This window comes from Mus musculus, chromosome 12 (genome assembly GCF_000001635.26).
Source record: "Mus musculus strain C57BL/6J chromosome 12, GRCm38.p6 C57BL/6J".
NCBI classification, from domain to species: Eukaryota; Metazoa; Chordata; class Mammalia; order Rodentia; family Muridae; genus Mus; species Mus musculus.
Window position 1 is genome coordinate 98,473,787 of NC_000078.6, and position 27,580 is coordinate 98,501,366.

General features: G+C 42.4%; 1 protein-coding gene across 8 annotated transcripts in view; it reads right to left on the reverse strand.

The window, feature by feature from the left end:
- Positions 1-27,580, reverse strand: part of Kcnk10 (potassium channel, subfamily K, member 10) — a 148,782-nt gene that overhangs the window by 44,355 nt on the left and 76,847 nt on the right. For all 8 annotated transcript variants that reach the window (XM_030246941.1, XM_011244181.2, XM_006516257.3 and 5 more), the window contains 2 exons: positions 22,407-22,524; positions 16,119-16,279 (listed from right to left, as the gene is read on the reverse strand). In XM_030246941.1, the coding sequence (XP_030102801.1) occupies positions 16,119-16,279; positions 22,407-22,524 (279 nt within the window). The remainder of the gene's footprint in view (positions 1-16,118; positions 16,280-22,406; positions 22,525-27,580) is intronic.

Below are 27,580 nucleotides of genomic sequence, written 5' to 3' on the forward strand. Positions count from 1 at the left end.
AAACAATTATCTCCTACTTCCTTCTAGCCCCTTAGGCAAAGTAAGCTACTGTTTATATTTACACCGGAATATTCTCCCTAATTAAAAAAAAACTCATACCATATAACATTAGTCCTACATATGTACTTGCTATTAATTTATAAAGTATTCTATTCACTAGAGCAGGAGAGTAGGTGTGTTATAGACACCCAAACACACATACACACACACACACCACACACACATACACACACATACACACAGAGGCCTTCTCACACCAACTAATAAACTGGAGTTCACCAATATCACATCTTTTCTATGCTACTGAATGTCAGCCTTTTCTTAGACTAAAAATTCCGCCCACCTTGCCCTCATCCTCTGTCTTTTTAGGTACAACGCTGGCACATATGGCATTATCACAGCTAACAGGAATTAGATGCTGTAGTTGAACCTACAGAGCTGAAGATAACACCAATTCCAGACCATGGGTTTTCATTTGCTTTAGACAATAATCCTTGCAAGTTAATTCTTTTGCTGCTGGGTGTGTCCTCAAAAGACAGAAGCCCCCTGCTGAGTTTGTTCTCCTAAGTTGTCTCTTGGTTTGTGCCCCGGCATGAGATAGAACATTCTAGAACTCTGCCTCCCTCCCACCTGTCCTTTCCTGCAAACCACAGTGATGGTAACAGATCTGGGGCAATGAATCGTTTGTGAATGGTACACGGATTCCTCTGCCTCAAAAGACAAAGAAACATTTTTGTTTTATCCTTGCAGGGTGGGAAGGTGTACTGGCTGGTTTTGTGTGTCAACCTGACACAAGCTGGAGTCATCACAGAGAAAGAAGCCCCAGTTGAGGAAATGCCTCCATGAGATCCAGCTGTAAGGCATTTTCTCAATTAGTGATCAAGAGGGAGGGCCAAGTCCATTGTTGTGGTGCCATCCCTGGGCTGGTAGTCCTGGGTTCTATAAGAAAGCAAGCTGAGCAAGGTAGAGGAAGCAAGCCAGTAAGTAACATCTCTCCATGGCCTCTGCATCAGTTCCCGCCTCTAAGTTCCTGCCCTGTGTGAGTTCCTGTCCTGACTTCCTTGGTGATGAACAGCAATGTAGAAGTATAAGCTAAATGAACCCTTTCCTCTCCAACTTGCTTCTTGGTCATGATGTTTTATGCAGGAATATAAACCCTAAGACAGAAGGCTAAGGAAGAAAATGTGTGTCCCTTGGTTTTAGGAGAAATATCAGAAAGCTTACTGCTCAGTTGATGGAAAGGGGTAGCTGCCTTTTCCCAGAGGCCAAACCACAGTTCAGAGTAAGACAATGGGACCTGATCCAAAACTAACTCAGCTTCCCTAAAGCCTCTCCTTGAGTGGTGGCCAGCCTTCCTGGCAGAGCTGGCCCACGGCAGGGAAGAGAGAGGCTGCTAACTTTGAGACCCTGTTTGGGATCTGCCCCCGGGCCTGCTTAATCTCAAATAATTATCCTTCCTTGCTAACTGCCCAGATTCCTCACTTTGCAATGGAAGGGGAGACTATTTTTATTTAACTAGCAAGATATGCTAAAAGATCTCAAACTTTACATTGGCTTCACGATGTGGTTTAAAACAGTGTATCTGATAGTAAATATTTTTGGCTCAACTAGATGAGGTCTAATGGGATACCTGGTTCAGATCTAGACAGTGCCACTAGCTTAACGCGTGGCTTCAGGCTGGCGATTTCATGAATGATGGGCTCAATTTTCTTGGATGGGAAAAGAGACTCACAATAATAGTATTTCTCAAAAATGAATGCCCAGGCCATCTGTATCTAAATTCCCAGGATGTTTGTCATCCTAAAGGAGTCCAGTAGAGCAACCCAAGGGATGTACCAATATCGTTTTCGATATTCACAAATTTTCTTATCAACCTTGGAAATCAAATAGAGCATCGACCTTTGAGGTTGAGTGACAATGACCTCTCCCTGGATGCCCAGTGTTAAACTTCTAGTTTGTCTCCTATCATAGCAAACCCAATAGCCTGAACATTTGTCTAGACTTCAAGACTGCATGAATGGGAGTAAGCCATGATGCTTTATTACTAGAGCGAATACCAGCCTGTCTCAATTGATTCAAGGATCAGTTTATGGCAATCAGGGGGAAAGGGAGAGTTTCCTGAAGAGTGATTTATGTGGCTTCCGTTGACTGACACCAATAAACTGCTTACCCCACCTTCTCTGATCATCTAATTCCATTCATTAAAGCAATGTGCACAACCCCAAGGGATGATAAATGGTCTCCCCTATCCCTAGGGTTTTCAAAATTCATCAAGCATCAGAGTTACCCGGAGAGCTTGGGAAGCACAGATCACTGGGCTCCAAGCCCTCAAAGAACAACTGTGTCTAACAGGTTTCCAGAGGGTGCTGATGCAGACTGCTGAGAGATCAAAGATCTCTCAATGTCAAGGAACGGGTCAATGTCAATCCAATTGCCCTTTGTTAGATACTTGCCTCCCTAACCTCTCTTACTGCTGGGAATGGTCAAGCAATCCATTTCCAGCTGATGAGACAGGCAAAAAAAAATTCACCCATGGATGGGCATGCACGCACCTGCATGCCCATATGAACACACAGCACACATACATGCAATACACACACACACACATACATGCAATACACACACACAGACAGAGTAACCTCTGAGAAAGATAGAAAGAATCACTTTCAACACAATACCCAAAGATATAAAGAACATTGAAGAGTTGGCCTCAGTTGACTTCAAGACTTAGTACAAAGTCACACTAATCAAGAGAGTGCAGTCTTTGTGAAAGATGAGAGCATTGGAGCAGGATAGGGAGGCTAGAAATAGGCACATATGAAGATAACCAATTTATCTTTGACAACAATGGAGGTGAGATGATCCTCTTAATAAATGAGACTGAGACAACCAGACATCCACATACAAAACAATTAATTAACTAATGGATGAATGGATGGATGGATGGATGGATGGATGGATGGATGGATGGATTGATTGATGGTTGATTCATTGATTGATTGATTAAATGGACTAAGAGCTAGGAAGATGGCTCAGTTTGTAAAGTGCTTCCCATGCAAGCAAGAGGATATGTGTTTAAACCCCCAGCACCCATATAAAAAATAAGACACAAAATCACAGGTCTATAATCCCAGTGTTGAGGAGACAGAGATGGGAGAAGGGCCTTGCTAGCCAATGAGTCTAGCAGCATTGGTAAATAGGAGGTTCACTGCTTTGAAAACAAGGCAGAAATAATAAAGAAAAATCCTTGACATCAAACTCTGAACATACACCCATGTATGTGTACACCTTGTGTGCTTATGTGTACACCTGTACACACATATGTGCACAGTACACACGCACGCAGTACACATGTACATCTTTATACCTGTAGTAGACAGTCAAGACTATGCAGAGAAATTCTATCTCAAAGCCACCACCACCAAAAGGTGGGAAAGGAAAAAAGAAATGGGCCAAAGACATTAATAGAGGTCTATTAGCTGTCAAATAAACCTAGGAGAATACATTCCATGTCATTAAGTCATTTGGGAACTGAAAATAAAAATAGGGAGCTACCACAACACAGTAGCTGGAATGTATGCAGACAACACCGAATGCTGGTAACAGGAAGAGTAAATCCTCAATCTTTGTGGAAGGGGAGAATGGTACGCTGCCTTGAGAACGCAGGAAAAGTGGTTTCTTAACACTAAGGATGCTCGCAAATCCACTGACCATTTCTCTTGGTGCTTACCCAAAGGAGTTAAAACCGGTGGTTCCCTCAGCTTTATTCATATTGCCCAAAGTAGGGCCCAAGGAGGCAGTCTCTCAGTATGTAAATGGATTAATAAGCCAGATAACCACTCCTGAAAAGACAGTCATTCAGCACTCAAGAGAAATGAGCTACTAATCCAGGAGAGGTCCTGAAGAAATACCTATTTAGACAGCAAATGATTGTCTACCGCTAACTGGAGGAAGCCATTGAAAGGGCTCTGTGTGTATATGCCTCCAGCTCTGTAGCATTCTGGGAAAGGATCAGTGTTTTCCAGGGTTTATGTGACAGAAAGAGGTGAACAGGCAGACCCCAGGTGGCAAGTGCTGAAGAGACTCTGGCCAGCTGGAGTGTGGCGAGCACGGCTCTGGCAGGCCTTGCCCCTCTCCCCCATCCCCTCTGCCTTGCTAAAAAATCATTAGATTAAATTTCTAAAGCTAGCCACCAGGGTCTATTCCCTTATTGGCTATTTCCTCCTGGAGCTAACCACCAAGGTCCAGCAATCAAATGCCCACTTTGGCTCACCTCATGCCCAATTAAAATTAAATACATCATCCTAACCTGATTTTTTTCCCCTTTTACAATTGTAAACTGCCATTTTCCTATGTGTCGTGTGTGTCTGCTCCCTATCCAGAGGCAGTCCTTTGTCCAGTTCTCCTCAGGGACAAATGCCCCTCCCCCTCCCTTGTCCACTTCTCCTTCTCCCTCATCCTCTATCTCCAGTCTTTGTCTCTTATTGCCTGCCCTCTGCCACTCTGGGGCAGACAAATCTCCTTTGTGTTGCAAACTTGTCTTGGGGATCCTGAGCCGAGACGTTTCCTTTCGAGAGCAGTGAATGTGCTCTGTGTGGCTCTATAATAGTGGGTCTGTGTCACTGAAACGCTTGAGCAAACATAAAATGTACAGCATTATGAGAGAACCCTAATGTAAATTACAGACCAAGAAGTAATTATGCCCCAATGCAGGTTCATCGAATGAAACAAAAATGTGCTACCCTGTTAGAGAATGTTGACCATATGGGGTTAGTGTGAGTGTGGGCACATGTGCACGTGAGTATCGATGTCTGTGTTTTATACATATGTATGCATATATAAATGGAAATATATGTACATATAAATAGGAATGTATAATATAATTGAGAATGCATATATATATAGTAAATCTATATGCTGCCCTTTCAATTTTGCTACAAATCTAAAACTGCTATAATAAAGTCTTTGAGAGAGATGAAAAAAATAAACAGATATAATGACATATTTTTAAGTGTCTCTTTCATCTTGCCTTAATTGTGGTTGCATGAAACCATACTATCTTCTCCTAGTGTAACCTTCTTGTAACCATGAGGTAACAAGCCTATGGATGAAAAGCTGACATGCCAAGACAAACAAACAAACAAACAAAACTCTGGATATGTTTGACACTGCGTCGTGGCTTGTGGACTCCACTTAAAACAAGCTGCCTTCAGGCTTCTTGCTACATGAGATAAATGAGCGTCCAAATTCTCAGCCACTATTTATCAGTGATGCAGGGGGTGAGGGGGGCAGAGGGCATGCCTGTTCTCCTGGCATCCCGATGTCTCAGGACATGCACTGAGCCTCTATCTATCCCCACTTTCCAACTAGACAAGGGGCTTAACCTGATCAACCTGGACCCTTTCTTCTCACGCCCTTCGTTTGCTGTGTGCAATGATCTTGCTGTAAAGGGATGAGTTAGGTTTAGCCCTCCAGGATGTAGCGAAGTCGATGAGGCAGACTGTCCTTGTAGAGAACGTCTATACTACCAATGATTCTACAACCCCAAGGGTATTGCAGGGAGATGGTCTGTGATGCCTTCAGAAGATGAATTACTCCGATCCCCAGTCGCTGTGACACGGTGACCTATCGCTCCCACAATGATGTGATCCAATATGGCTGACCTTTAAGGTAGATTATCCCCCACAGGCCTGATCTAATCTCAAAGTCATCAAAAGCAGAGAGCTTTCCCCTTGGCTGGGCCAGAGTGGAAGTCAGGGAGATCCAAAATGTGAGGAGGACCCAGCACATCCTTGGTTTGGAAGCTGAAGAGGCACATGCAGCAAAGCATTTGGGTAAAACTGAGAAAACTGCTCCAAATTCGGCAAGGAAATGGGCCTCTCCATCCTACAACGACAGAGAAATGTGTTTGTAGCTGTCTTCTCCAGATGGAAACACTGCCTTGCAGCGGAAGCAGAGAGGATCACAAGCCCTCACAAAACTCCCAGTAGGTGTGAGGACCATGCTAAGGTTTCATACGCAGTAAGCAACTCCCAGGAAGGAGACTCTTCAGGAGTTGGGCTGCCCACAAGTCCTGTGGGAAGCTCTAGCTTGCACTATGAGCCCTCAGCCTTAGTAGGATAGGGATCTGGGTCATGCTGCTAACTGAGTCACTTCTCTTCTGTGAGCATCCCCTCACACACTCACTCTCCTGGAATCAACCTCAATAAATTCACTGGTTCGCTTAGGCTCAGATGGAATTCTTATTTTGGTTCAGCGTTGCTCCTCTGCAGTTAGTAGAAAGGGTGCCCACCCCAGGAAAGGGTAATACAGTGAATAGTGGCTTTTTCCCACATGTGAATTTGTTTGGAAGCAGGCTCTTCCTCAGACCTGGAGCCTCATTTGGCCAACATTTTGTTTTTAGCCCCATGTGATATCCAGAATATATTATCACCTGAACCCACCAGACCTGTGACCTCCAGAGCAATGACGGAACAAGTGGCTGTGCTGTCATATGTTTGTGATGACATATTACATCTCAAGAGAAAACTAAGTCCTTTGGCAACATAGCTAACACGCTGCATCTCCTGGTCAGCTCGTCAGTAACAACACTAGCATTGTGACATTTAACTGATGCCTATAGTTCTCAGTTAGTCCCGACAACCACAGATGAAGGTGTTTCTACTCCATCCAAACATCAACAGCCTGGCTTTTTATTGTTTTATAGCCCAGACTCATTCCTCAGCAGCACAGGGTCCCTCAGCAGCTCTGCAAGTGAGAGTCCAGCTAGGGTACGTTTAAATGACCCAAAGAAGAGTCACCCAGAAGACTGATAAACACACACACACACACACACACACACACACACACACACACACACAAAACACAAAACACAAAACACTTTCTCTTCCCAAGAGCTGAAAGACATCAGATGAAGGGAAATGGTTAATAATCAGTATGCAGACTTTATTAAATGAAATTTTCCCTGTGACAACTGAAAATTCGTGCCCCAAGTCTTGCAGGTGAATACAATTGCCTTTCCTCAAATAATCATCTAGGCGTAACTGGTCCTTTAAATGATGTCTATGTGGATAGCCAAGGGTGTGGAGGGTTTTTCTACCACAACTTTACACACAGCAAGCAAACTGCTTCACAATGTGTTGTTTGCATATAGCGGAAATGGGCTTAGATTTCTCCTAGAATTCACCACTCCATAGCCGTTGACAGTTGACAAATGCATCCCCTGTATGTCACCTGTTCAACACGACATAGCTGTCTTGCCTTCTTGAATGACTCCCTGTCTTTGATGGTGCTATAAGGACCATCAGCATGAAAGTAAAATGTGCAAATGTTCAGGCTTGGCCCAAGAGTCTACTGAAGGACCTTCTGGAAGCAGCGCAAAGGAGGCAAATAGCATGCTCCACTTGTAGCGTGATCTGCATTACAGCAGGGTGCACTTGAAATCTGGTAGACTTGCAGTAAAATGATTGCAGTCTCTCCCCTCCTGTGGAACACAATAGCTAACTCTGCTGAGGGGGGATTTGAAAAGCTGCAATCCAAGTCTTTCGTCTATGACCAAAGAAACAGAAACCAAGAAGAGCTACCCAAAAAGGGAGAGGGGGCACGCCAAATCTGTCATTTCTCCATGGGAACGTTCTAAAGAATTCTCTTCTGAGGGTTCAGTCACCACAGTCATTTTTCCCTAACTCAAAGGGCTGTGCTGATGGCTAAGATGCACCTCCAAGGAGTTCAGACAGCTCTTTGGAGAGAAAGCTGCTGTGTCTGAGTTAAGAAGACCTAAACATCTGAGAAGCTGAGTTCCACGGTTTCCATGGTGACCACTGAGGAGACAGGTGCACATTCTAATGAGGTTGGCTAGGCTGCCAGCACCCAGGGGGCAAAGGGTGTGGGACATTGCAGAAAAGCTCATACATGCACAAAATCCATGTTAGTTTGCTAGCCTACCTGCAAATTCTCCTTTTAGGAGAGACAGCAGATCTGAGCTCTGTGTTTCTGGCTCTGGGCCAAGGGCTTGTCTATCCATTATTTTATTTAGCCGTCACTCAAAGTTCCTAAAGTTGATTTGCACTCTGCTGCCTTTTGCTGAAGAAATGGAAGCAGCCCCCCAGAGCGGCTGAGTTTATGAATATGACTATGACCCAGCTAAGCATCGGGTTCTTCTCATATGCGAATGAATTATGTTGCCCCTCTGAGGAGCTCCCCTGACTCAGCTAAAGAGAAACAGAATCTAGGATCTGAGGAACAATCTGGAAGATCTTATCTCTGAGGACGTAAGGTGACTGATTTAAAGCTCATTCATCGTTAGAGATTCTGAAAAAGTTCTCAAAATGTCCCTCAAAAGGGACATTTTATCATGAGAGGATTGGGAGATGGCACAGTTTATAAAGTGCTTGGCACACATGTATGAAGAGCTAAGTTCTCGCTCCAGCACCCATGTAGAAAGCTGGCATAGGAACACACATATTTAATCCCGGTACTGGGAAGGCAAAGATAAGAGGATCCCTGGAACTTCCTGGCTGAGCTACACAATTAGATTGGTTAGTGCTGGGTTCAGTGAGAGACACTGACTCAAAAACAAAAAGTGGAGATCAATCAGAGTTGACACCTGACATTGATGTCTGGCCCCCACATGCACATATGGGGATGCAGGAGCACACAGACACACACACACACAGCTAAGTTACTGTAAGAAAGAATTCCATAAAGAAGGACAGAAAGACATGAGGATTACATCACTATTGAGCAAGAACTAAGATAACAATTTCTGTGACATCAAGTGAATAGGTATGAGCTAAATGGTACTGGCAACCTGAGCTATTCACATCCATCCTACAAACCTGCCACGGAACTCAAATATATCACCTTTCGGACATAAACTTCTCAAGTTGAGACTCCTGTCCCTTGTTAAGGGTAGGTGTTTTTAATAGGAAAATAGATGCTAAGGTAATAACAGTGCGCCATGACTTAGCATGGAGTAGAGCACTGGTGTCCTGTTGCTGGGGGAATGCTCAGCACTGGGAGGCAGAATGAGGGGGGGGGGCACGAAAAAGACACGAAGCACAGCACAGAGGACAGGGAAATTCCATCTCTAGAAGAATCTAGGATCATCCTGAAGACATTGTGCAGAAATCCGACAAGAGACGTTACTCTAATAATAAAACAGATAGGTTTCTATTTCTCTACATCACTTTAAAAACAGAAAGGAAACTATCTTCCATCTTTCTCATCTGGGGTGTATGTGTGACCTTTGTGTGCGTGTGTGCGTGTGTGTGTGTATGTGTGTGTGTGTGTGTGTGTGTGTGTGTGTGTGTCTGTGTGTCTGTGTCTGTGTGTCTGTGTCTGTGTGTGTGTGTGTCTGTGTGTGTGTGTGTCTGTGTGTGTGTGTCTGTGTGTGTGTCTGTGTGTGTGTATGTCTGTGTGTGTGTATCTGTGTGTCTGTGTGTGTGTGTGTGTATGCACACATGAGCATATCATGGCTCATAGATAATTTGTAAGAGTCATGTGGGTCCTGGAGACTGAATTCGGGTTAGCAGGAGGCACCCTCACCCACTGAACTGTCTAGCCTGCTTACTATCTTCCATAAGGGGACCGAAGTCATTGTTTAAATGTGACAGGTGTTAGCTAAGGTATTAAAAGCCAGGGCCTCTGTTTTGGGCCTTCTTCTTCGACCAGGAGGAGGTCCAAAAACAAGATATCTGCGCACCTTCCCTGTAAGAGAGCTTGCCAGCAGAGAGTGCTCTGAGCACTGAAACTCAGAGGAGAGAATCTGTCTCCCAGGTCTGCTGAGAGATGGTAACAGAATCACCAGAAGAACAATCTCTAAACAGAGTCAACTATAACTACTAACTCCAGAGATTACCAGATGGCGAAAGGTAAACGTAGGAATCCTACTAACAGGAACCAAGACCACTCACCATCATCAGAACCCAGCACTCCCACTTCGCCCAGTCCAGGGCACCCCAACACACCCGAAAACCTAGACCTAGATTTAAAAGCATATCTCATGATGATGGTAGAGGACATCAAGAAGGACTTTAATAAATCACTTAAAGAAATACAGGAGAACACTGCTAAAGAGTTACAAGTCCTTAAAGAAAAACAGGAAAACACAATCAAACAGGTAGAAGTCCTTACAGAAAAAGAGGAAAAAACATACAAACAGGTGATGGAAATGAACAAAACCATACTAGACCTAAAAAGGGAAGTAGAAACAATAAAGAAAACTCAAAGTGAGGCAACACTGGAGATAGAAAGCCTAGGAAAGAAATCTGGAACCATAGATTTGAGCATCAGCAACAGAATACAAGAGATGGAAGAGAGAATCTCAGGTGCAGAAGATTCCATAGAGAACATCGGCACAACAATCAAAGAAAATGGAAAATGCAAAAAGATCCTAACTCAAAATATCCAGGAAATCCAGGACACAATGAGAAGACCAAACCTACGGATAATAGGAGTGGATGAGAATGAAGATTTTCAACTCAAAGGACCAGCAAACATCTTCAACAAAATTATTGAAGAAAACTTCCCAAATATAAAGAAAGAGATACCTATGAACATACAAGAAGCCTACAGAACTCCAAATAGACTGGACCAGAAAAGAAATTCCTCCCGACACATAATAATCAGAACAACAAATGCACTAAATAAAGATAGAATACTAAAAGCGGTAAGGGAAAAAGGTCAAGTAACATACAAAGGCAAGCCTATCAGAATTACACCAGATTTTTCACCAGAGACTATGAAAGCCAGAAGAGCCTGGACAGATGTTATACAGACACTAAGAGAACACAAATTCCAGCCCAGGCTACTATACCCAGCCAAACTCTCAATTACCATAGATGGAGAAACCAAAGTATTCCACGACAAAACCAAATTCACACATTATCTCTCCACGAATCCAGCCCTTCAAAGGTTAATAACAGAAAAAAACCAATACAAGAACGGGAACAATGCCCTAGAAAAAACAAGAAGGTAATCCCTCAACAAACCTAAAAGAAGACAGCCACAAGAACAGAATGCCAACTTTAACAACAAAAATAACAGGAAGCAACAATTACTTTTCCTTAATATCTCTTAACATCAATGGTCTCAACTCCCCAATAAAAAGACATAGACTAACAAACTGGCTACACAAACAAGACCCAACATTTTGCTGTTTACAGGAGACACATCTCAGAGAAAAAGATAGACACTACCTCAGAATAAAAGGCTGGAAAACAATTTTCCAAGCAAATGGTATGAAGAAACAAGCTGGAGTAGCCATCCTAATATCTGATAAGATTGACTTCCAACCCAAAGTCATCAAAAAAGACAAGGAGGGGCACTTTGTTCTCATCAAAGGTAAAATCCTCCAAGAGGAACTCTCAATTCTGAATATCTATGCGCCAAATACAAGGGCAGCCACATTCATTAAAGAAACTTTAGTAAAGCTCAAAGCACACATTGCACCTCACACAATAATAGTGGGAGACTTCAACACACCACTTTCACCAATGGACAGATCATGGAAACAGAAACTAAACAGGGACACACTGAAACTAACAGAAGTGATGAAACAAATGGATCTGACAGATATCTACAGAACATTTTATCCTAAAACAAAAGGATATACCTTCTTCTCAGCACCTCACGGGACCTTCTCCAAAATTGACCATATAATTGGCCACAAAACAGGCCTCAACAGATACAAAAATATTGAAATTGTCCCATGTATCCTATCAGACCACCATGGCCTAAGGCTGATCTTCAATAACAACATAAATAATGGAAAGCCAACATTCGCGTGGAAACTGAACAACACTCTTCTCAATGATACCTTGGTCAAGGAAGGAATAAAGAAAGAAATTAAAGACTTTTTAGAGTTTAATGAAAATGAAGCCACAACGTACCCAAACCTTTGGGACACAATGAAAGCATTTCTAAGAGGGAAACTCATAGCTCTGAGTGCCTCCATGAAGAAACGGGAGAGAGCACATACTAGCAGCTTGACAACACATCTAAAAGCTCTAGAAAAAAAGGAAGCAAATTCACCCAAGAGGAGTAGACGGCAGGAAATAATCAAACTCAGGGGTGAAATCAACCAAGTGGAAACAAGAAGAACTATTCAAAGAATTAACCAAACGAGGAGTTGGTTCTTTGAGAAAATCAACAAGATAGATAAACCATTAGCTAGACTCACTAGAGGGCACAGGGACAAAATCCTAATTAACAAAATCAGAACTGAAAAGGGAGACATAACAACAGATCCTGAAGAAATCCAAAACACCATCAGATCCTTCTACAAAAGGCTATACTCAACAAAACTGGAAAACCTGGACGAAATGGACAAATTTCTGGACAGATACCAGGTACCAAAGTTGAATCAGGATCAAGTTGACCTGCTAAACAGTCCCATATCCCCTAAAGAAATAGAAGCAGTTATAAATAGTCTCCCAGCCAAAAAAAGCCCAGGACCAGACGGGTTTAGTGCAGAGTTCTATCAGACCTTCAAAGAAGATCTAATTCCAGTTCTGCACAAACTTTTTCACAAGATAGAAGTAGAAAGTACTCTACCCAACTCATTTTATGAAGCCACTATTACTCTGATACCTAAACCACAGAAAGATCCAACAAAGATAGAGAACTTGAGACCAATTTCTCTTATGAATATCGATGCAAAAATCCTCAATAAAATTCTCGCTAACCGAATCCAAGAACACATTAAAGCAATCATCCATCCTGACCAAGTAGGTTTTATTCCAGGAATGCAGGGATGGTTTAATATACGAAAATCCATCAATGTAATCCACTATATAAACAAACTCAAAGACAAAAACCACATGATCATCTCGTTGGATGCAGAAAAAGCATTTGACAAGATCCAACACCCATTCATGATAAAAGTTCTGGAAAGATCAGGAATTCAAGGCCCATACCTAAACATGATAAAAGCAATCTACAGCAAACCAGTAGCCAACATCAAAGTAAATGGAGAGAAGCTGGAAGCAATCCCACTAAAATCAGGGACTAGACAAGGCTGCCCACTTTCTCCCTACCTTTTCAACATAGTACTTGAAGTATTAGCCAGAGCAATTCGACAACAAAAGGAGATCAAGGGGATACAAATTGGAAAGGAGGAAGTCAAAATATCACTTTTTGCAGATGATATGATAGTATATATAAGTGACCCTAAAAATTCCACCAGAGAACTCCTAAACCTGATAAACAGCTTCGGTGAAGTAGCTGGATATAAAATTAACTCAAACAAGTCAATGGCCTTTCTCTACACAAAGAATAAACAGGCTGAGAAAGAAACTAGGGAAACAACACCCCTCTCAATAGTCACAAATAATATAAAATATCTCGGCGTGACTCTAACTAAGGAAGTGAAAGATCTGTATGATAAAAACTTCAAGTCTCTGAAGAAAGAAATTAAAGAAGATCTCAGAAGATGGAAAGATCTCCCATGCTCATGGATTGGCAGGATCAATATTGTAAAAATGGCTATCTTGCCAAAAGCAATCTACAGATTCAATGCAATCCCCATCAAAATTCCAACTCAATTCTTCAACGAATTAGAAGGAGCAATTTGCAAATTCATCTGGAATAACAAAAAACCTAGGATAGCAAAAACTCTTCTCAAGGATAAAAGAACCTCTGGTGGAATCACCATGCCTGATCTAAAGCTTTACTACAGAGCAATTGTGGTAAAAACTGCATGGTACTGGTATAGAGACAGACAAGTAGACCAATGGAATAGAATTGAAGACCCAGAAATGAACCCACACACCTATGGTCACTTGATCTTCGACAAGGGAGCTAAAACCATCCAGTGGAAGAAAGACAGCATTTTCAACAAATGGTGCTGGCACAACTGGTTGTTATCATGTAGAAGAATGCGAATCGATCCATACTTATCTCCTTGTACTAAGGTCAAATCTAAATGGATCAAAGAACTTCACATAAAACCAGAGACACTGAAACTTATAGAGGAGAAAGTGGGGAAAAGCCTTGAAGATATGGGCACAGGGGAAAAATTCCTGAACAGAACAGCAATGGCTTGTGCTGTAAGATCGAGAATTGACAAATGGGACCTAATGAAACTCCAAAGTTTCTGCAAGGCAAAAGACACCGTCAATAAGACAAAGAGACCACCAACAGATTGGGAAAGGATCTTTACCTATCCTAAATCAGATAGGGGACTAATATCCAACATATATAAAGAACTCAAGAAGGTGGACTTCAGAAAATCAAACAACCCCATTAAAAAATGGGGCTCAGAACTGAACAAAGAATTCTCACCTGAGGAATACCGAATGGCAGAGAAGCACCTGAAAAAATGTTCAACATCCTTAATCATCAGGGAAATGCAAATCAAAACAACCCTGAGATTCCACCTCACACCAGTCAGAATGTCTAAGATCAAAAATTCAGGTGACAGCAGATGCTGGCGAGGATGTGGAGAAAGAGGAACACTCCTCCATTGTTGGTGGGATTGCAGGCTTGTACAACCACTCTGGAAATCAGTCTGGCGGTTCCTCAGAAAATTGGACATAGTACTACCGGAAGATCCAGCAATACCTCTCCTGGGCATATATTCAGAAGATGCCCCAACTGGTAAGAAGGACACATGCTCCACTATGTTCATAGCAGCCTTATTTATAATAGCCAGAAGCTGGAAAGAACCCAGATGCCCCTCAACAGAGGAATGGATACAGAAAATGTGGTACATCTACACAATGGAGTACTACTCAGCTATTAAAAAGAATGAATTTATGAAATTCCTAGCCAAATGGATGGACCTGGAGGGCATCATCCTGAGTGAGGTAACACATTCACAAAGGAACTCACACAATATGTACTCACTGATAAGTGGATATTAGCCCAAAACCTAGGATACCCAAGATATAAGATACAATTTCCTAAACACATGAAACTCAAGAAAAATGAAGACTGAAGTGTGGACACTATGCCCCTCCTTAGAAGTGGGAACAAAACACCCTTGGAAGGAGTTACAGAGACAAAGTTTGGAGCTGAGATGAAAGGATGGACCATGTAGAGACTGCCTTATCCAGGGATCCACCCCATAATCAGCATCCAAACGCTGACACCATTGCATACACTAGCAAGATTTTATCGAAAGGACCCAGATGTAGCTGTCTCTTGTGAGACTATGCCGGGGCCTAGCAAACACAGAAGTGGATGCCCACAGTCAGCTAATGGATGGATCACAGGGCTCCCAATGGAGGAGCTAGAGAAAGTACCCAAGGAGCTAAAGGGATCTGCAACCCTATAGGTGGATCAACATTATGAACTAACCAGTACCCCGGAGCTCTTGACTCTAGCTGCATATGTATCAAAAGATGGCCTAGTCGGCCATCACTGGAAAGAGAGGCCCATTGGACACACAAACTTTATATGCCCCAGAACAGGGGAACGCCAGGGCCAAAAAGGGGGAGTGGGCGGGTAGGGGAGTGGGGGTGGGTGGGTATGGGGGACTTTTGGTATAGCATTGGAAATGTAAATGAGCTAAATACCTAATAAAAAATGGAAAGAAACATAAAAAAAAAAAAAAAAAAAAAGCCAGGGCCTTTAAGGGGGGGGGGGCGCTAGTCATGAGGGCTCCTCCTTCACCAATAGGGTTAAAGCCCTTTTAACAGGCATCATGTAATATCAAGATACTTTTCTTTTTCATTGCCTTATCACCCTTCTCTCTGGGCAATCACACCTTGAAAGGGGAGCATAGCCCCTCACCAGACTTCTGAACCTTCATCCTATACATCCAGTCTCCAACCTATGGGAAATAAGTTCCAGCTGTTTCTATGCCATCCTGCCTCAGGCATTTCATTAGAGCAGTATTAACTGACTAAGACGGTGAGTGGGCCTTATATCTTCAGGAAATCTGTGTTGGTAATCCATTCTTAACCTCCTTTGATCCTGTAAGTACCACAAGGTAGGAAGTTATTTAAGAAAACGATGTTTAGACAAAGTCCTCTGTCCACATCCTCGAAAAGAGAAAACACATCATAGCATTCAACTATTCCATTTGGTCAGAACCCTTGACACTGCCTCCTCACCCCAAATAGGCTAAAGCCAATGAATCCAGTAAGGAGGGTTTAAATTGGTACAGTACTCACTCGAAAAACCTTTTCCACTCTTGCAATGCTTTTGCCAAAGATGGTTCCAAGTTGGTCTCCAATTCCAGCCAATAAGAAACCAAAAAGCGGGATCCCAAAGATGGCATATAAAATACAAAAGATTTTGCCTCCTTCAGTGCTCGGAGCAATATTCCCATACCCTGGGGAGAGAGAGAGGAGAGGGGAGAGGAAGCAGTCAGGTGAAGGAGAAAGTAGAGCATTGACCAAAGAATCCACAGACTTTCATATTCTCCAAAGCCCTTTACAGTATAAAACAGAGTCTCCTGGCTTCTCTGCCTATAAATAGTCTCAGTGTTTCAGAGATCTTAATACATTTTAAGAAGTGTGTGGTCATCCAGAGTTGTGTTTCTGGTGGAAAACGATCCTTTTCTCTTAAGAAACATCATCTATCATGGACACCATTGAATGGCACAAAAAATTTCACCTTCGCCTCTGTAGACAGAGCCTCCAGAAACACTACTGCTCCACTGCGTCCTCCTTACCTGGACTTGCTATATTCAACATCTGCTTTCACGGAGTAATAGGCAGTGAACATTAACAAGGAAACTGGTCTACTACAAGCTCAGAAGGGACAAGGGACTTATCCTTCCCTCCCCCAGGTAGGTAAATCCTGGCGATGGAGAAAAATGAGTAAGCAAAGACTCTGTGCCTCTTTACTCTAATGACAGTGAAGCCAAGCTGTGCCCAACTCTCTTTCCTGGGAATGCACCCAATCCCTGCCTCTTGTATCTCTGCCCATTACCCTTGCACCCAGAGCAGTCAGTACTAAATACATGTTGATGGAATTGAGGCTTGAACATAAAGGATTCCATCTATAATGAGGTCAATTGAAATGAGTTTCGTTGTTTGGAAACATGAACATCTGCATTCTTAAGAGTTATGCAATTATGTCAGTCATTCATGTAGAGTGAGTGTTGGGAGTATTCCATATAAATAGGGCTAGCGATAATATTACTGGAAGAAAGAAGCTTACAATATTAGCACAATTTACATAGGGTGAACGCCTCAAGTCATTGGTAGTCATTTTCTTGTCAATTATCATTACAGTCTTACAGCAGTCACTTAACAGTCTCCCCTGTTCAGGTGGTTCAAGTGGGGTCTGTTTCCGAATCCATGCAATGGGTGAAGTATATTGTTCCACGGCAAGAGACACATTTGAGAATATAGCACAGAGAGGAACAATGTTCTTAGCATGGCCAAAAAAGAAAAACGTGTTCTTGGACATCACTCCTGCTCCGGTGGGCACAGAGAGCTCGCTCTCAGATTCTGCCCAGGGGATAAGTCACTTGGCTACTCCTTAACAATCTTGTGCTCAGAATCATTCAAGCCTCTTGCCACAAATTATTTAGATTGCAGTTTCCGTTTCTCAGATGAGTGTACAGGCAAGACTTCCTAATCTTGTTTTCGTTTGCTCACTATCTTGTTGGTTCAAATGTACGACAAAGCTCCTGGGACTTCTCAGATGCTTTCAAGATCTTGGACAAAATGATGTTGCCAGGCATACCCACCCAGAATAACCTGATTTACACTGACTTATTTGGTTAGAAAGAGAACAAGCGTGCCTCTGCAGCTTCGCATTGCACGGGCGAGTCTTGGAAATATTCTAGAAACTTGTAGAGATATCGACTCGACTTCAGCTTGACAGTCTCATGACAGCTTCGTTTCAGGCAATACAGATTTTCTGTTAGTTCATCTCAGAAAGATATTACAGACCAAAATGAAGCCCTGGGCCTGCTGAGTATGCAGTTATTAATCTAAATAAGTGCTACGCATGTCCTCTGGCCAGCTCACAGGCATGCTGGTATCACTCAGAGAAACAAGAGAAATGGTTGCTATTTGGGTGGCCATGGATTAAACATCCAATCAAAGTATTTAATAAGTTCAAGCCGCTACTTCAATACCTTTTCTGGTCCAACCCTTTGTTAATGCTACTAGGCAAGAAACCTGCTACCTCCTGACACTTGACCAGGAGGTATATGATCCTAAAAATGTCACAAAGACTAAAATCTAATTTTGTTTCACAGCCATTGGTAATAATGTGGGCTCAAGCAGGGCTGGAACCTGGAGGCAGGAGCTGATGCAGAGACCATGTTGGGTGTGGGGGGGGGGATTTGAGGGAGGGGAAGGGTTGCTGCTTACTGGCTTTCTCTGCCTGCTTTTTTATAGAACCCAGGAGCACCAGCCCAGGGATGACACCACCCACAATGAGCTGGGCCCTCCCACTTGATCAAAGGTTGAGAAAATGCCTTGCAGCTGGATCTCATGGAGACATTTCCTCAACTGAGGCTCCTTTCTCTGTGATGACTCTAGCTTCTGTTTAGTTGACACACAAAACCAGACCATTCAGGCTGTTAAACCTCGTTGTATAAGGGATGATGAAATGGAAAAACAGTCCACTGTGCAGACATTTTTGTTTTGAATATTTTCAATCTATAATTCATTGGAGTCTATGATATGAAAGCACAGATACAGAAGGCCAATGGCTTAAGCATAATCTCTATATATCAGCACATGAAAGGCTTTTAAAAAAAGCAGAATGACACTGAGTAGTTGTACTGCTTTCCAGAAAGTCCCTACCTAACACATGTAACTTCATGAGAGTCTTTCTGGAAAGTGATTTGGCAAGCCCTTAAAAGCCCCATGCCCTTTGGCAGAGCAATCTCGGTGGACCTTTTCCAAGGAAACATCCAACATCCTGCTTAAAGGTTTCCACCATGTTATTAGGAGGGTCACAAAAGTAGATATATCTTAATCCCTCCGCATGTGACGGCGGTATGGGCTATCATGGGCTGTACAAAGAGCTCCGAAGCCCTCACAGTGCTCATAGTGGAGGGACATGTTAACCACATAAGCTTGCAAACTATCTTTTGACCTAGAGCTATCAGAACAGGCTCTGAGCCACACAGTTAATGAGATGGAGCTTCCCACGAGAACTACTCCACTTCCCTGACTCCTAGATAGTGGGAAATTTCTCAGGAACATCTGAAAAATGACCAAGCCCTGAGACTACTTGTAAGCCTTGTCATAAGCCTTGCAATGAACTTACCGTAAGTACCTATTAGCTTTTTGAAATGTAGCAATTTGTTTCTCATCTCATTACTTCTTACATTGTATCAAGCTACTTTTTCTTTTAACTTCTCTAGCTGTATGGCTTTATAATGGCCCTCTGGAATTAAATTTTCCTCAGCTAAATAATATTCACCTTACAATTCATTTTGTCTTAGGTAATAGAAAGAGAGGAAAAAGCAACATTTTTTTTTAAGTTGCATAGAACAGGGACTCAGCCTGCTTTGGGTAGTGGGTTATATTTTTTGTCTATGTGGTTGTTTTGTAGTGGTTGCCTGTTGGTAGACAGCATTTTCATAATTCAGAAAAAAAAAAGGTCCTGATCCTACGCACAATTGGTTGAAGAGTGATCAGCCTCTTTCTGCAGAGGAAACAACCTCTCAAATAGCCAAGAAAAGGACACATGAACCCAGAGGCTCATCCAACAGGAAAGCTCCATCTAAGACTTAAACGAAGATCATGTGGCTCAAAGATGGCTACTTCAGGGACCAGAGGAGTCGAGCAATGATCACTGGGTCAAAGGGTATTTACGGACCCACTATGAACTTTCTTCCCTCTGTGCACATTGGTTTGGAATGCCTAGATTATAGACAATCCAAGCCTAAAAATCCCACTCACTCTAGAAAAAATAGAAAATGTGATATGTTGCTTACTATTTTGCAAGTAGCTCCAAGAGCTCACAGGACATGAGCAGGGTCCACTTACCCCTCACCCTTTCCTTACTCTGGGAGTGTTAGTTCAACTAACAGAGAAACCTACTGAGAGAAGATGACTGGGGAGGTCCAGCGGGGAGGGTGGGAAGGGGCGTAGCTCTTTCTTTTCCGAGCTTACCATCAGTAAGAAAGTAAGGAAGCCATGCCCTCCAGAGTGCAAGCAAAATCCCAAGAAGTTGCCAGCCATTTTGAACTGATAACTCTAGCCACAGTCTGAATTTCTTTGTATAGGTAATATCGTTCTTCTCCAGGGCCTAGAGCTCGTGAGTGGAAAAGGAAGATCGGATATGCTGTTGTTAGGAGTAAAGTGAATTTTTAAAAAAGAATGTATGTGTAGGTGGCTGAAAAACAAGTAAAGATCAATAAATACCATTAGTGCTTTACTGAGAAGCATAGCAGTGCTTCAGCATAGAGTTTTTTTCCAATGCATCAGACAAACCCTGATCTAGCAATCTCCTACCACAAGGAAATGATTTTTTTTCTATTATATGTAGTAACCCCTAACAGCTCATGGACTCAATGCTGGCACTCAAGAGATTTTTTCCAAAGTACATTTTTTTGAAATGGCCAAGACGCCTCAACTTTGATTAGTTTATAAGTCCTCTTAAGATGCATAATGCCTTTCTTCATCCTAATAGCCAGACTGTCAAACACATTCTAACCTGACATTATGCTTATCTGAGGGATGACAGTGATGTCGTTGGGTTAGCTGAGGTTCATAGGCCACATGCTTTCGCTGTTGGGTGTGGTGAATCTGTGGATTCCAATAGCCTGAGCTGAACTGGAGCTCACAGAGACTCTAGGTGCAAAACTGCAAGCCTCATGGATACTTGGAACTCTGACGATAATAGCTCGTGATAATAAATTTAAGAGTTGCAAATGTAAAATAGATTGTCATCTAATTAGATGTAAAAAGTTGGTTGTTACCCATGGAAGGAGTTACAAAGTTTGGAGCTGAGACGAAAGGATGGACCATCTAGAGACTGCCACACCAGGGATCCATCCCATAATCAGCCCCCAAACGCTGACACCATTGCATACACCAGCAAGATTTTGCTGAAAAGACCCAGATATAGGTATCTCTTGTGAGACTACGCCGGGGCCTGGCAAACACAGAAGTGGATGTCACAGTCAGCTATTGGATGGAACAGAGGCCCCCCAATGGAGGAGCTAGAGAAAGTACCCAAGGAGCTAAAGGGATCTGCAACCCTATAGGTGGATCAACAATATGAACTAACCAGTACCCCCGGAGCTCGTGTCTCTAGCTGCATATGTATCAGAAGATGGCCTAGTCGGCCATCATTGGGAAGAGAGGCCCCTTAGTCTTACAAACTTTATATGCCTCAGTACAGGGGAACTCCAGGGCTAAGAAGTGGGAGTGGGTGGGTAGGGGAATGAGGTGGGGAGGGTATGGGGGATTTTTGGGATAGCATTTGAAATGTAAATGAAGAAAATACCTAATTAAAAAAAAAAGAAAAAGAAAGTTGGTTTTAATTTTAGGTGTTTACCCAATTGGGTTATGAATACCTAGAAAACTGATAAAGTATTATTATTTTAGTATTGGATAGATTTGTAAAAATATGTTTCTAGATGTTTCCACAGGACATGGTCATGTGAGTTACTGGACTAAATATGGAAGATCCAGCATCAATGTAGGCAAGACCATCTGATTGGCTGAGAGCTTGGATACCTCCCTCCCTCCCTCCCTCCCAGACCCTGAGTATCAGAAAACGTAAAGATTAATATATAAAATAAGGCAGGCACCACTGAGGGAAAGCAGCAATGACAGTTGATCTGAGGATCGGCCACAAAGAGCAGGTCAAGAGTCAGCTCTAAGGGGGCACCAGGGTTCTAGGTAATGAGACTATCCTAGGAAGATAGGGACACAAGAAGTGGAGTTCTTTGAAAGTGAAACAGGAAGAAAGGAAAAAGACCAGGGTTTCCACCTGCACAGTGGAAAGTCGAGAAACAACCCCTGAAATGGAAAATTCTAGAAGTCGCCATACCGGTTTGATATTTAAAGCCACACAGATGGATAATAAAAACACCAGACAAAGGGGATGGAAACTATTTTCTTGGAACAATTTAAAAAAATGGAGAGGGGCAAAGGGTCTTTTCCCCCCACGCCCAACTTTGCAGAACATCTTCATGCCACTATATATATATATATATATATATATATATATATATATATATATATATAATTCTACCAAGATGTACAATCTTTAAAAGGGTATCTGAATGCAACAAAACCACCCAACTTCAATCACCAATCCCTGCATTCTACTCCTGCCTTGACCTTGGTTTCCTTCACTGAATGCTCTCTGGCTTTCCATTCTGAAGTCCTCACCATGCTTTGCTCCTTACTGAGAGCAGCCACAACAGCTGTATTCACCTGACCGAGCAGGGAGAACCTGGTCCCTACTCTGTCTACCCATTCCTCAGTAGGGCCTGCAAAGGAAGAGGATATTAGTAAAAACATGAGTACCTATGGTTGTGATGACTGTCCCAGCAAAGAAGAAGGCACTTCCAAGGTCCCAGTGACTGCTGCTGTTGGAAGAGTTTCCTACTGGGCTGACTCCCGCGTTATCAGCATCGAGTGCATGCTGCAAAGAGAGGGGAAAGCACAAAAATGGGTTAGAAGGATATTTTTAATCTTCCAATAAATCACTATACTGCTCAGGAACCTGCAATGATCTAGATGCCACCTGTAAAGCAGAAGAAGGTACACACTCATCCTCACGCACAGCTACTACGTTTTTATTACATTGTTGAAATATTACTGAGGGCAAGGATATGCAGGTGTCAAAGGGCACCCATAAAGGGCAGTGAACAGCCTGAGGGAATCAGTTCTCTCCTTCCAGCCTGCAGGTTCTGATAAGGGAATTCAGATCTTCAGGGTTGGCAGGAAACCCCTTTTACCCAAGAACCATCTCACCAGTCCTGATCTCTGTTTTCAATCAGCCTGAATGACTCCTCCCTCAGGGACCACTGGTACCCCATCCCACACTCTTCTCAATACAGCCACTATATTGTTCCCAGTGGTGACCCAGTCCCATCTCAGCGATTGAAATGTCTCCACTCCATGGAGAACTCTCTCACCCTTTTGTGCTTTTAATCACACTCTCTTGCAAACTATGCCCATCCTTCAGGGGCCTTTCCTGGGCCAGCCTTGTCATTCTGCTTCAGGTAGGGTGCAGGAGTTGCTATTGTGAATCTAAGGCACATGCAGCCCACAGTTGTGAGATGTAATGATAAGACCTGGGGGCTTCATGAAAGAGATGACCCAGACATGAGCTGCTTAGAAAGACTGAGCCTCCATAGTCTGGGCAAAGTTGAAAATACCCAATGTAGAGAGGGCATGGCAGAAATGATGAAATTATGGTTCTATTTGTTCTTAATATTCCTGTTTAAGCTTGGTTCAAACAGGCACATAGTGGTTGTCACAAATCAGAGGACAACAGGAAAGTCCTCATTCTCTTTCAAATGGATGCCTATTGAGATCACTCAAGCATTCTAGGGCAGGGATAAATGACCTGATCTATAAACTGCCACAGAGTGAATATTTTATTTATCCTCTTAGGTTACATAGAATTTCTGATGCCTGTTTTTTTTTTCTTTCTGTTCTTTTAGAAATAGCTGCTTCAATATGCAAAAATATCTTTTCTATTTCAGAGGTGATACAAAAACAAGCTGTAGAATAGATTTTGCATGCAAATAAGACTGGCAAGGGGACAGGACAATGACATTTTCTATTTAAGTCTTTAGTCTAATCCTCCTTCCCTGTAGGAGTATGAGGTGTTATGATTAAGCTACCTATAGTTTCTAACATAAACTCTAGCACCCCAGAATTTAACATCAGCTGCAAGGGATGTATAGATATTTTTGCCGATGGTTTGAATCAACATTGAGTAACAGGATTACTCGTTAACCCAGAGCTACATTCTGATCTACTCTGAGTCTGTACATATATGTGTGGGGGTGCATGTATGGGTGTGCATGTATGTGCGGGGGGGGGGGGGGGGGAAATGTCAACAATGGATGTCTTCCTCTGTCATCTGCCAGCTTATTTTCTGAGACAAGATCTCTCAGCTAGCCTGGGGCCCACCAACTGTCTAGACTGGCTGGCTAGCCAGTTCTGCGATCCCCCTGCCTCCCCTTCCCCAGCACTGACGTCACATCTGCCTGCCATCCCAGCTGCCCTTTGTATGGATGCCCTGGTCCTCACCCTTGCACGGCAAACACTCTGCCAGCTCAGCCATCTCTAGGCCTCCACTCAGCTCTTGAGGGAGGCTGGTGAGGATTCACTTTCATTGTGCTGTGTGAGAGCCACCCCAACCATGACACAAACCTAGGTTTATATCCTCATTATCTACCCAACTCTGATATGGCTCCACTCTCCCATTACACTTCCAGGGCAGTTCTAGGCTTCAGTCACTTGGGCATCAAATCACACCAAGAATACCTAATAATTTATATCTTCCATTAAAACTTGAAAGAGAGAGAGTTTAGGTTCAGTCAACTCTCACTGCGCTGAGAATTTCACACAAACATCATAAATAAACCCAGCGCCGCGCATAGAATACAGGTTTACAAGAAAGACAAGTGGGAATGATTATTGCTTCGCCAAAAAGATCTGAAGTAAGATGCCTTTTCGAGTTTCATTTTTCTTGAATAGTGCAAGTAATAAATATTTAATGTTTTAGCGTGTAACCCTCAAAGGAAGTGTTTATCAACTGAAAGGGAAGGAAGCTAACACTCACTAAGCACCTGCACGGAGCCAGGTACTTTAGAAGTACCACTACAGTTTATCCTTTCCCCAAATCCCAAGGAGGTGGTATCATTCCCACTTGAGTGATGCTGCGACAGGCATGGGAAAGTTGAATAACACATGTGAAGCCTCAAAGCCAGAAAGTAGAGACTCAAATCCTGTCTAGCCCAAAGCAGATACTTTTGCTCAATTCTCTACACACAATACCCAGAATGCACTCCACTTCTTCTGCTTCCATCCTTGTATCCACATGAAGATGAAGCATGCCCATTTTCCTAGGGTGCAGGCAGGACCAACTAGTTAGATCATTTCTAACTAGACTACTCCCTTGAACATGCATGCATGTGGAGACCCCAAGCTTCACTTGGCTGTTAGAAATTATGATATTTTAACTATTCTGTATCAAAACAAAGTTGGAATCTGGGAAGATGGCTCAGTCAATAGAACATTTACCTCAAAAGCATGACTTCACTTTGATCCCCAAAACCCACGTAAAAATGCCAGGCATGGTGGTTCATGTTTGTAATCTCAGCACTGGGGAGGTAAGAGACAGGAGCCTCCTAGGGCTCTCATGGCTGCCAGTCTACCCCAAATGATGAGTAGACCAATGGCAAACTCTATCTCCAAGGAAACAAGTGAAGCCCTTGGAGATAAAATCTTAGGTTGTCTTCTGGTCTCCATATGAACTTCAGAACACACAGGCGAGCATGCACAAATACACACACACACACACACACACACACACACACACACACACACACACACGCACGCACACGCACACGCACATGCACACACACATTGAATGAATAAATGAATGAATTTACATTAAAATGGTAGAAATGATTTATTTGGTTCTATGGAAGGAAGAGGGTGAAAAGAAGAACTAGGAGCTATTATCCTAGCCTTTAATCCCAGCATTTGGGAGGCAGAGGCAGGTGGATCTCTGTTAGTTTGAAGGCCACTGTTCTACAAAGCAAGTTCTAGGACAGCCAAGGCTACACAGAAAAACATGCCTCACAAAAACAAAACAAAACAACAAATAGATATATAAAAAATAAAATGCTCAGAAAACCTGGTTAAAACTGTTATCACTTGAATTTTGAGGATCAATTCTTATAAGGTAACTGATAAAAGCACTATGTTTCTTTGAAGTACCAAGTAATGTGTTTAGTAAATATTATACATTGTGTAATGTTCAGATACTGTAAATAATTAGCATTTACTTATAGTGAAACTACTCAGTTATTTAAAATGTATCTAATTTTTAAAAATTATATACAGTAGAAACATTCTTTTAACTAAATAACAGTAATTCTAAATGAGTCTGTAGTTTTAACATTAATTAGTATTTAAAATTAACTTTGTTTTTAAAGTACTATTCAATGATTTTAATGGCTTGAGCTCAAAACATTTTGTAGTTAAATTAATTTCTTTGATGTTTCCATTATCTTTGTGTTCATGGCACAGAAGTTAAGCAAAGCTGGGTATGGGCTATGCACCTTTAATCCCAGAATTTGGGAAACTGGAGCAGGAAGGTCAGGAGTTCAAGGCTACATACAGTATTCTAGGACAACCTGAGCTTCATGAATTATCTCTCAAGACACAAAAAGGGGGTGGAGATTAGCAAGCAGCCGAGATATCATGAAAATTTGAGCTTATGGGTAATGTAATGATTTAGCTGAACTGTGTACAGCTGCATTTCAAAGATGTTATTTGGGACTGGGGAGATGGCTCCAAGGTAAAGCACTTACCTAGCTGTCATTAGCTCTAGCTAGGTTCAATCTTCAGCATTTCAAAAAAAAAAAAAAACTTAAGGTTGTTATATGGTGGAAATTCAACTGGCATTAGCATCAATTTGAGTCACAATCTCTGGCTCAGTAAGCATCGTCTCTTCACCTACAAAGGCAACCACTATCAAGTTCTCAGAGCTCTTGTGAGCAGACAGGTGACAGGTGATGGAAAGATAACAGAGGATTCGTAAGTGAGGGGTTGATAGATGAGAGATAGACACCTTGTAGGTAATGGGTAGATGACAGATATATTATTGATGATTCATAGAAAAACAGATACATAGATAAGTGTATACATGCATACATACATGATAGATAGATAGATAGATAGATAGATAGATAGATAGATAGATAGATAGATAGATATTACATATAAGAAGACATTACATCATATTCTAATTCTACCACTTGTTAAATCTCTCATTTGACCCTTGAGTTAGAATTTCTAGCACCAAGCCAGCTGCCTAGTAAATGACTCAATGACTCGAGAGGGACCGCTAGAACGAGTGCTTAATTGAATAAACAAGCTAAGGTAATATACACAAGCACACGATCTTTCCAGAGGTGGGTTAGGAAAACATTTCTACTTCTTAATTTATGAGATAATCATAAAAATAACAACCGCCGTCCCACAAATACGTGTGTGGGCATGTAAAGTGATCTTTTAACAGAAAAGAGGGGGATACAAAGACAAGAGGGTAACTGACTTGGAGGAAGGCAGCATCTAAAAACATCTGTACCTTACTTTCTATCTCCCTTCACCCTTATACAGGACATCATGCATTCAGATTGCTCTGAAAGTATAAGGGAGAGAAGCTATAGTCTCACAGAATATGCCTACTGTGAGGGATACATGAACAGGGGAGGAAGAGGTGACCCTTCCATTCAGGACACCCAGCCAGGCTCCTCTGTTAAGATGCTGGGCTGTGTAAATCACACTTCCATACAGCACAAGATGTCATCATGAGTGTTAGTGAGGCACGGGGATAAGCGATGGCCCACGGGGGACCAATAACTGTCGGGGGCTTTTCTCCTATGATCTGTGTGCTGGGTGAGATCATCTGTTTCTCTCTTTCCTCATGAGGCATCATGAAGACAAAC